The sequence below is a fragment of the Xenia sp. Carnegie-2017 genome, unplaced genomic scaffold (genome assembly GCF_021976095.1).
Source record: "Xenia sp. Carnegie-2017 unplaced genomic scaffold, XeniaSp_v1 HiC_scaffold_29, whole genome shotgun sequence".
Classification (NCBI taxonomy): domain Eukaryota; kingdom Metazoa; phylum Cnidaria; class Anthozoa; order Malacalcyonacea; family Xeniidae; genus Xenia; species Xenia sp. Carnegie-2017.
In genome coordinates, this window is record NW_025813492.1 from 201,288 (window position 1) to 212,299 (window position 11,012).

General features: G+C 36.0%; 1 protein-coding gene and 3 long non-coding RNA genes across 4 annotated transcripts; 3 read left to right on the forward strand and 1 right to left on the reverse strand.

Moving 5' to 3' along the window:
• Positions 1–1,269: 1,269 nt before the first annotated feature.
• LOC124454001 lies at positions 1,270–1,878 on the forward strand. The gene is made up of 3 exons (XR_006951291.1): positions 1,270–1,529; positions 1,625–1,774; positions 1,840–1,878. It is a non-coding gene; the product is annotated as an uncharacterized LOC124454001 (long non-coding RNA).
• Positions 1,512–11,012, reverse strand: LOC124453999. The gene is made up of 4 exons (XR_006951289.1): positions 11,003–11,012; positions 10,939–10,944; positions 1,717–1,858; positions 1,512–1,578 (listed from the first exon to the last, which is right to left on the reverse strand). It is a non-coding gene; the product is annotated as an uncharacterized LOC124453999 (long non-coding RNA).
• Positions 3,936–4,683, forward strand: LOC124454002. Its single transcript, XR_006951292.1, has 3 exons — positions 3,936–4,026; positions 4,318–4,444; positions 4,540–4,683. It is a non-coding gene; the product is annotated as an uncharacterized LOC124454002 (long non-coding RNA).
• LOC124453998 (growth arrest-specific protein 1-like) lies at positions 7,355–8,171 on the forward strand. Its single transcript, XM_047004816.1, is given in 1 exon segment — positions 7,355–8,171. A coding segment is annotated over 1 exon segment (684 nt). The 5' UTR covers positions 7,355–7,378; the 3' UTR covers positions 8,063–8,171.

Consider the following 11,012-nt stretch of genomic DNA (forward strand, 5'->3'; position numbering starts at 1 on the left):
CTGTCAATTTCCTTGCTGCATTCCTCGCACCAAACGCGATGTCGATACGGTCGTTTACGAGACGCCATATGTACGCTTTATTAGAGCTTGGCTACTAAATGTTTTCCCCTTGTGGATAATAGTTTCCTTGAACAACAATCATAGAGTGAATGGCACTAATCTAATCAATGGAATGGACAGTGCCTCTCCATACGAAGCCTAATTTTCATGCAAAATTAAAAATCACTTTTGGGGATCGCAGCGATTGTTAATCTATATATTAATGTATAACGGATAGCGTGTGGGGAGACGATTTTTCGCAATTTCAAGACATTTCAAGACTTTTACTGACCTCAGCCCTTTTTTATAAATGGAGAACGTTATGTGGATAAATTTAATACCAAAAGCTTTGCTCTGATTGAAAATATCGGCGTTCGTGTTCGTTTAAAAGTTGTAAACACCGAATATATTCGTCGCAATATCGCTAGTAAATAGACCGATTTCTCGTGACGTAATTTGTTTATATTATAATGGGGCGGATGTAAAATTCTCCTATTATGTCTCAAGAAAAATTTTGCACCCAATCACTTTACGCGATTTTTTATTTTACCTCCTGAAATTTAAGTAATTTAAACAATTTAAAAACCATCCATTAAAAGACCGTTCACGCTCAAGAACCGAAGCAGTTTATGATATAGAAATGATGTAGATTAATATTGAAAATTTAAAAACTGTAGTAAGTATCTTGCCAGAATATCATGTAAATGCTTGCCCGAATACACAAATTCTCGAGAAATTGGGGCTGCAGCCCCCCCAGCCCACCCCCCCCGTACGCCTATGCAGAAACTAACTGTAACGCACTTATTTCCAATCATCCAATGTATACTACTTTTATAAACTTCTGGATTAGACTTATCATTCTTATCATATGGGTGTCGCATCCTTGACGTAGTCTGTGGTTTTAAAACCCATGCAATATTATCACAACGCACATAATATAAGGAGAATAATTTTTATTAAGTTAGTCAAACGTAACGATACACCACAAGTTAAAATATGGCGAGTAGGCAAAATTCTGCAAAAAATCGTCGAGGAGGACAATATTGTGTTGCTGGTTGGCCCAACGGTAAAAGTTGTACAAACAGTCAACACACAGAGGGTGTCTCAGTACATCGTTTCCCCATGAATGACAAGGAGAGGCCGAGTAAATGGACAAAATTTGTTAGAAGACATAGGCCAAAATTCGTTCCTCAGCAGTACTCTGTGCTATGTTCAATGCATTTTGCAGATTCTGCATTCACCGTGAACGCAACAGTTGCAAAATCGCTAAACATGAGACGACAATTGCGCTCTGATGCTGTTCCAACCATAGACTCTGTAAAAGGCATTTCAATCCAAGGTGATAAGAGCAATCGCGACCGCAGAGTTGTAAGTACAAAATTATACAAGTTAAATTACACAAGTTTGTATGCACAACCTGGAAATGCATGTAAATGTGTCTTGTTATCTTCAAAGATGACCCACTTTTCTTGGCTTGGTACATATTGCAGGTAACTTGTAATCACTGTTCTTTATCTGCCAAGGCTTTTTTACTTCTTCCTAGTCAAGAAAAAAAATTACATGGTAAATGGTTTGTTCTGTTTAGGCACGTACTGGCAGTACTTCATTTCAATGAAAACCTTCACAGACAGCCAAAAAAAAACAAAAAATGGAACACCATATTATTCTGTGACATACCCAAAATTTAAATCAGGGGATGAAGTAGTAAGAACTGTTTCTTCAGCACCATCATATTGTAAGTTTAGCATGTATGCATTGGTACTCTTGACTTACACATCTAACCACTTGTCATTTTTCCAGACTATGTTAATGAAATCAACTCCAATTAAACCAGCCCCAATCTTTTTACCCCACATCCCAAAGACAGTTGATTTACAACGATAAACTAGATTGCGGGATTTGACCCCCAGACACGTGTGTTTCGTAGTAAAATTGCGCTTCATGAAAGTTCAGACATTATAAGGTAGCCTTTTAGTTATTTATTTAGTTCATTTAGCCAGCCTTCAAAGTTCATGTTGTAAAAATTTATGTTTTTAAGCAATGATGATAACGACGCCAATTCCTCTACCTTTGGAGAACATGACTGTGTACGAAGGTGACAACGCGACCAACACTTGTAAGGCTATGTGTGACCATCTTCCATGGTTTGAATGGTATATATTTGTCGGCAAAGGTGAAAATAAGCAACGGAAGCATTTTATGCCAGATTTGTACGTGGATGATACGAGTGGAAAGGGATACACATGGATAGGCGATACCCCTCGATATATGGGTATTAGCTTCAGATGTGATAACGTGACTAAGGAAGACGAAAGATATTATTACTGTGAGATCGCACTTGATGCAAATGGAGAGAGTTATTCAGAATCAATATTTTTCTATCTGCATGTTTTTCCAAAGCCAGTGAAATGTTCAGTGTTATTTACCGTACGGAAAAATAACATTTATTTTTTATTTCTATAAGAAATTCGCTTTGCAAAGTCACCGATGTGGCTTGATGTAGATACTAAAATTGGATTGTTTTTTTTTACAAAGTTTTCCTCGTCTAGATGATAAAATTAACTCTCGCTATGGTAACTACCATCTGAAAAAAATTTTCTTTTTTTTAATAAACTTACGCAGCTTTTGAATAAAGTTTAAAAATTCGCAATTTATATAGTAAACAAGATCGCTTAAAAAAACAACACTTCTGGAGCACCATCAAGATATCGAAAGTAGCCGCTCGCTGCCGCAGCCAATCACACCGCAGGAAATTAAAAAATAAGATTAAGTCTGCACAATTAAAAAATCGAAAGACTTACGAAGCCAGTTTTGTACTACGTGAAATGTTATTGTAATCATGGTTTGAATTTGCACTTTTTGTAAAATTAATAATGTTTATTTGCAGATATTTTTACAACGCCTTCAACCTCGTCAAAATTTCTGTCGTTGTTCAGCACCAGTGGTAGGCTACTGGAAATGAAAGAATCAGTGAACACCAAGGAATCGATCGAGAGATCGTCTTCGAAATCACACACGCCACTGATCATTTTAGTATGCAGTGTTTTTGCTGCAATTTTCTTGGGATCAGTGTTTTTGTATTTCTTAATATTCAAGCGCAAAAAAACACAAGAAACACAGGCAGGGCTTTGCGGCGTATCGCGTACCAATCAATCCTCCGAATGGCAGGCAGATATTGATTTCTACATCATCATCTATTTCGAATCGCTCGACGAATCCGCTGTTGAAGAGTTCGCGCCATGTAAGACTAGACTCGAATTTATCGCACGTGAGTATCACAATAAACGAAACAATTTTCCAAAGTTGAACGCAAAAATACCACTACTTTTTATCCTTTGAATAGATCAGTGAAATGACGATACATCTTGATCCAGAGTGGGAAATTGATCGAGAAAATTTGAATCTTTTGCACGCGATAGGCGAAGGTGCTTTTGGTAAAGTGCTTAAAGCCGAGGCGTTTGATGTGGTGAAACAGAACTCGGGAAAGACTATCGTTGCCGTGAAGACGTTAAATAGTTTAACTTTAAAGACTTTATCAACGATACAAAAACGAAAAGTAAAGAAGAAGAACGACAGAGATTATTGAGGCAAGTTAAAGAAATCGACGCATTGAAAACTAGGATGGAAGCACTTAAATCTGGTAACAATACGTGATCGTTAATTTTACTGGTTTTAACTGTTTTCTGCTAAGGTCATTAAATTCTTCTTGCGCTCATAGAGTTGACATGTTGTAAAGAAGAATAACGACAGAGATTATTGAGGCAAGTTAAAGAAATTGACGCATTGAAAACTAGGATGGAAGCACTTAAATCTGGTAACAATGCGTGATCGTTAATTTTACTGGTTTTATCTGGTTTTGCTGAGGACATTAAATTCTTCTTCCGCTCATAGAGTTGACATGTTGTTAAGAAGAAGAACGACAGAGATTATTGAGGCAAGTTAAAGAAATCGACGCATTGAAAACTAGGATGGAAACACTTGAATCTGGTAACAATACGTGATCGTTAATTTTACTGGTTTTACCTGTTTTTTTCATAATTACTATAAATCTTTCATCTTCATGATAGAAAAAGGATTGTATTTATTTTTATATATACCTAAGGGGGAAGGGGGAGGGGGCTATTTTCATATATGTTTGAAGCATTGTGAGCAGCAGAAATTTTACAGTATAGTTAGCTTTTGAGGATGAACCTTCTGACGCTAGCTATCATTTAGTTGCTGTAACAATTTATTTACTGAAATTTTACTTTGAAATTTGAATTGTTTGCTTTCTTATAGATCATTAAATTTTGTCTATCCATTTGGTGCAACGCTACATGTTGTAAAACCAGCGATTCCTGTGTTATCGACTGGGACAGTTTCATTGCCAGTAAATCGTCCGGTTTGTGCATTTCATTCTTCAAAGGTACGTGTATCATATGAAATCATCGTACCAAAGGCAGGCAACAAGTAATAATAAATGTTATTCTTCTTTCATTGATAATATCACTCCTCCAACAGCAGCAGGAAAAGATACGTAGATATAGCAAAGAAATGTTCAAGATGTAATCATCGTACCAAAGGCAGGCAACAAGTAATGATAAATGTTATTCTTCTTCTTTCATTGATAATATCATTCCTCCAACAGCAGCAGGAAAAGATACGTAGATATAGCAAAGAAATGTTCAAGATGTAATCATCGTACCAAAGGCAGGCAACAAGTAATGATAAATGTTATTCTTCTTCTTTCGTTAATACATATTACATAATATATTTAATTACTTTGTATTATTTTATTAATTATAGTCTTTTGATGAAAATATGAAACTATGATAAAATTCATTTTCATGGGGGGTGGAGTAGATTTTTTTATAAAAAATCTTTTTGATGTGGAAAATGTGTTAAAATGCATGAATTATAGTGTTTTGGTGAAAATATAAAAATAAAGAAAAATTCATTTTCAGGGGGTGGCCTATATTTTTTTGTAAATGTTCTTTTTGATGTGGAAAATGTGTTAAAATAATAAATTATAGTCTTTGATGAATATGTGAAACTATCATAAAACTCATTTTTACGGTGGGCGGACTCGATTTTTATGTAAAACGTCTTTTTGACGTAGAAAATGTGATAAAATTCATTAATTATAGTCTTTGGATGAAAATATGAATCTATGATAAACTCATTTTCATGGGGGGTGGAATCTATTTTTTTATAAAAAATCTTTTTGATGTGAAAATGTGTGAAAATTCATTAATTATAGTCTTGATGAAAATATTAAACTATGATAAAACTCATTTTCATGGGGGGTGGAGTAGATTTTTTTATAAAAAATCTTTTTGATGTGGAAAATGTGTTCAAATACATAATTTATGGTCTTTTAATGAAAATATAAAAATATGATGAAAAATAAATTTTAGGGGGGTGGATTCGATTTTTTTCTAAAAAATCTTTTTAAAGTGAAAATGTGTTAAATTGCATGAATTATAGTCTTTTAATGAAAATATGAAAATAATGAAAAATTCATTTTCAGAGGGGTAGCCTATATTTTTCGTAAAAGTTTTTTAGATGTGGCAAAATTTTCAAATGCATGAATTATAGTCTTTTGATGAAATATAAAAATATGATGAAACTTTTTTGAGATGGTGGACTCGATTTTTTTGTAAAAAATCTTTTTGACGTAAAAAATGTGTTAAAATGCAAGAATTATCGTGTTTTGACGAAAATATGAAAATATGATAAATTTCACTTTCAGGGAGGGTGGAGTCTATTTTATTTATAAATGCTCTTTTTGTAATGGAAAATGTGTTGAAATGCATAAATTATACTCTTTTGATGAAAATATAAAAATATGATGAAACTTATTTTTAGGGGGGTGGACTCGATTTTTTTGTAAAAAGTCTTTTTGACGTAGAAAATGTGTTAAAATGCATGAATTATAGTGTTTTCACGAAAATATAAAAATATGATGAAACTTATTTTGAGGGGGGTGGACTCGATTTTTTTATAAAAAATCTTTTTGATGTGGAAAATGTGTTAAAATGCATGAATTATAGTGTTTTGGTGAAAATATAAAAATAAAGAATTCATTTTCAGGGGGGTGGCCTATATTTTTTTGTAAATGTTCTTTTTGATGTGGAAAATGTGTTAAAATAATAAATTATAGTCTTTGATGAAAATGTGAAACTATGATAAAACTCATTTTAGGGTGGGCGGACTCGATTTTTTTGTAAAACGTCTTTTTGACGTAGAAAATGTGATACAATTCATTAATTATAGTCTTTGGATGAAAATATGAAACTATGATACACTCACTTTCATGGGGGGTGTATTCGATTTTTTTATAAAAAATCTTTTTGATGTGAAAATGTGTTAAAATTCATTAATTATAGTCTTGATGAAAATATTAAACTATGATAAAACTCATTTTCATGGTGTTGTGTTGGGTTATTGCTGTTGAAATCGAATATTTGGTCTGTGTGGGTCGTTTTGCGGTACAACATGTGTGTTTAGTGTGCTGTTCTGGTCAGAAGGATACGGAGGAATCTAAGTTGTTTTCATGTCTTCAGCTTTAGTGAAAGGGATGTTCTTTGTGGTATTGTTTATGGTGTGTAGGATTTGTTCAGTTTTGTCTTTCTTGACTATGGCAAAGATGCCGTCAACACATCTTTTCCTTAGTCCCATGTCTGTGTTGTTAGGGACTGATTGTGATTCGAGTTGTTGCATGACAGTTTCTTCGAATTTGTGCGCCTAAATTTGTCTATGGTATGAGTTCTGTAAGGAGAATTCAGTGGAGAGGAAAAGGCTGTTGGTGTTTATTTAGAGTAGCATTCTTATTAAATAGACTGGCCGCTGACCATATATGGTGATATAAACAAAACGTTCGATATACGTATTTCTAGTGAGGTTAATTTTGTTGAGCTATCTTATGTAAAACTCGTATTGTCTTAAATAAAATAAATCGTTCTGAACTATTCGCGATCCATCGACATATTCAACACAGGTTGACTAAGTCTAAGATGTCATTTTTGTCAATTTGTGTCATGGCTTGCCAAGATTTGTCGTTTGTGAATAGTTCGTTTGTAGTACTTTGTCTGTGTCTAGTGGTATGGATGTGAAGAAAAATGTGTCGTCGTAAGATATCATGATTGTGTCTGGTTGTAGTTTAACGGTGTCAATATTGGCGAGAAAGGTGGTGGCGTTTTTGATGGTGTGAGGTGAACTTTTGACTAGATGAACGGCTTTGCTATTATGTATCGAGTCACGGCCTCTTTCATCCTTGGTCTACTTCAAGTGCTGAAATTGAGCGCATCCGAGAGTTGTGTGTACGGAAGCCAGAAAGAAATGCCACCAGGATGTGTTTATGTGCGCAATTGCGTTGTATAATGTATCCTCTCTATGCGAATTGAAGATGAGGCCTTTAGCTAGAAGAACTATGAACGCGACATCTCACGTTTTTGCCACAGCGAAGCCCTGTTCCGAGGATTGCTTTCGTGCGATACACAAACTGAAAGGTACAAAACTCGGCAGCGAGCTGCACCGTTGTGATTGTGAACAGGATGGTCACTGCCTGATGTCCAAGTCTCGTATTTCAAGATGTCTACATGCGTAAGCGATGAAACCGAAGCAGAGTTGTACGCTGGCGTTGGCGAGTTGTATGGCGGACACGAAATGCTCGACGTTGAAGAGGACCTTCCTTCAAGATTGTACAAATTTGATCAACGGTTTGCGATGCGATAAAGAATGTTTGGCGGCGCAGGAACGATTGTACGAGTCGGAACACGGCAAGCCATTGATGGATTGTGAGTGCGACGGCACGTACGAAGCATACTGCCATGCGATCAAAGCTCATGCTCAACAACTGAAATGTCGTCCGGGCTTAGATGGATCCGGGAAGCCCTACTTTATTTACTATAACGACACAGACTTAACGAAAATACACGGAGAAGATAGACTGACCACACTTGGCAACTCTGCCTTCTTCCTTCCTTGCCTTTCATGGTCACTACTTTTCGTTTGTACAATTTCGCTGTTCGTGTTGAACTGATTTGTTATCAATGTATTTTCTTATTTAAACCGAAGGTACCGAGCCCATTATTCTTAAAGTTTACTTGGTGCATGATTGAAAGCATTAAATTAAAATCTTTCGAATTTAATTGATTCTCGCATTTGATTCGGCGCATGTAAAATGCGACGTTTGAACTGGGCCTAAGCATTTTACCGAACAAAAATTTTTTGGATCCATCTCAGAGCAAAATCAGTTTAAATTTTTCTGTTCTAAACAATGTCAATGTAATCTTTTGTCTAAATTGTCTTTACAGTTGAAATGCTTGCTATTTATACGCGATTTACTGTCGTGGTTTTCGGTTTCACTTTGCTACACTTGTAAGATGAGTCAAGTGGATTAAATACACCTTAAAAATTTCTTATTTATCAACCAAAGCAAGCGCGCTTGCCTTCGGAGCTCAATTTGAGCATTTGCGCATGCGTTAATCTAGATTTGGAGGCTTCTTATTCGAGGAATATCGAGAAAAGGCAAGCGGCGCTTCTAAGGGCGCCGCTTGATAGCGATTGGTCAACAGTCTTGTACGCTCGCAATTTTAAACGCATATCAGCGCAAGAATTGTATTCGTATATTCAACACATTGGACATCCGAATTATTCACGCCGTTAATGTTCTCGTTTAACTGAGAGCGAAAGGTAATGTTCTGATTTCTGCGCACAATGTGCGTAAACTCGAGAGATATGGCGAGAGATTGAGACGTTTGGCGTGGAAAAATTCATGGACCGGTCAACCCCCCTGGCGGGGATTAACACTGGCCGGTATACAAATGTTGTTTGTTTTTTTGTTTAATGGGCGTAAACAAGCAGGGGCCGCAGTCTGCAGAGATATCGAAATGCACGCAAGCGTGTGTTGTGGTAAAGTATGACTTGCATTATGACCAAAACACTATGCTCTTGTCAGTCTTGTGTCGTTGAATTCGTAAATTAATGACTAAAAATGTACAAGATACTAAATAATAAACACGACTCTCCGATATTCTGAAACGTACGAGTCAGTGCCAGACACATTTTGAAGAACGGGAGAACACGTTGCCATGACGTCATTATACCAAAATATAAACATTAAACAACGCCATGGCCTCAGTTTGTAACACACCGTGCCAATTTTGTGCGCGAAACTGGCTGCTCTTAATTGTTATAATCACGACTGCTACAATACATTTCGCGCCTATTGTCTTGCAATTTATGTATGTAGAAGATATTATCTGTAGCATGTAAAACAAGATTATGATATTGACAAGAGCTTCCTTTTGCGTAGTAGTTTTGACATTTGTATCCGGTAGATATCATGTAACTGATGTAATAATAAGGTATAAATAGGTATAAATAAGATTGAAATTCCTATATAATATATAGCATAGGAATTTTCATCCTTTTATGTTCTACTTCTACATTAGGTATTTTCACGACACCTGTACAACATGACTGAATGCATTATGGAATCACTGTTATCCCGCTCATTTGGATTGAGACCTTTTTCCGAGAAACGAGAGATCGTCGAAGGTGGCCGTCCCACTCCTGAGTTGCCAGGACTACATACAACATCCAAGCGAAGTGGTAAAGTCTTTATTCGAAGTTTTCAGACGTCAAATTACGACAAGTACAAATGGCTGGCTGGCTCCTCAAAATTGAATAAGTTATTTTGCTGGCCGTGTCTTTTGTTCAACTCAACAGACAAGACAGTCTGATGCAAGAAGGTATACGATGATTTGGCCAACCTGTGTAATGCCGTCAACAGACACGAGAAAACGAAGACACACTTGTCCACAGGGGCGGATCTAGGATTTTGGATACAATAGGCAAAACATTATGACGTCATTCAGTGCTAAACCTATGACGTCATACTTTGCAAAACATACTACACTATTTATGCTTTCGATAAATTGTTTAAATCAAACAGTCTAATCATTCAGCTATGCAGAATCTTGTAGATCTCAATCGTATAAATACATAAAAACATTGTATATTTATACTTACATATCACCAGGTCGTTGATTTTCACTATTCAGAATATTGAATGCACACAAGACTGTTTCGCCCCATATCAGGGCTCATCAGCATGCCTAGGAACACTTTAATGCAAAACAAAAAATCGTGATCCGGCATGGACAGCCCTGTGAGAGCCGAATTAAGCAGACTGGTTATGGCGCCAGAAGTTCGCCTACACACCTTTGAAAAAGGAGTTTGGTTAGAAATGGGTGACTATATGGGATATTTCATGGATGTGATATTGCTCAATTTTTCACACCATCCTAGTCAATTCCAACCCTTTACCCCCCACCTAAAAATGAGTACTCTGGTTTTTGAAGGCGCCAGAAACTCGCCTTTCACACCTTTAGCAAATAGCAAAAGGAGTTTGGTTAGAAATGGGTGACTATGTGGGACATTTCATGGATGTAAGATTGCTCAGTTTCTTACACCATCCCAGTTAATTCCAACCCTTTACCCCCCACCTAAAATGTGCACTCTCATTTGCCAACAAATGAGCAGAATGTAAATGTAATGTAATAGTCAAAATAGAGCTTTGTATAAAGAGTCTTTGTGAAGACTAAAATTTGGTGTAAGGAAAAATTATTCTATTTATGCTTAACAATTTTTGTGAAAGTAAATTTATGTCAACAACGGCCGAGTACCATACACGTACTCAGCAGTTTTAAGATTGGAATGTATATAGGGAAAAAAACCTTTATCGGGCGAGCTATTAGTTTGATGCAAATTCTATTGACGTTACTATTGTGTACAACGCACAATAAATGGTTAACATATGGACATTTCAACAAAATAAAAAACTAGCATATGAATAAATTCATACAAATTTTAGCCTTGTATTTCCAATAGCAAAAGTATTAATAACCTCACCAATATCTGGTACAATTTCCTGATGAATTTGCATCAAGGCCAAACCATTTAAGCGTTGCCCAACCATGGTACTT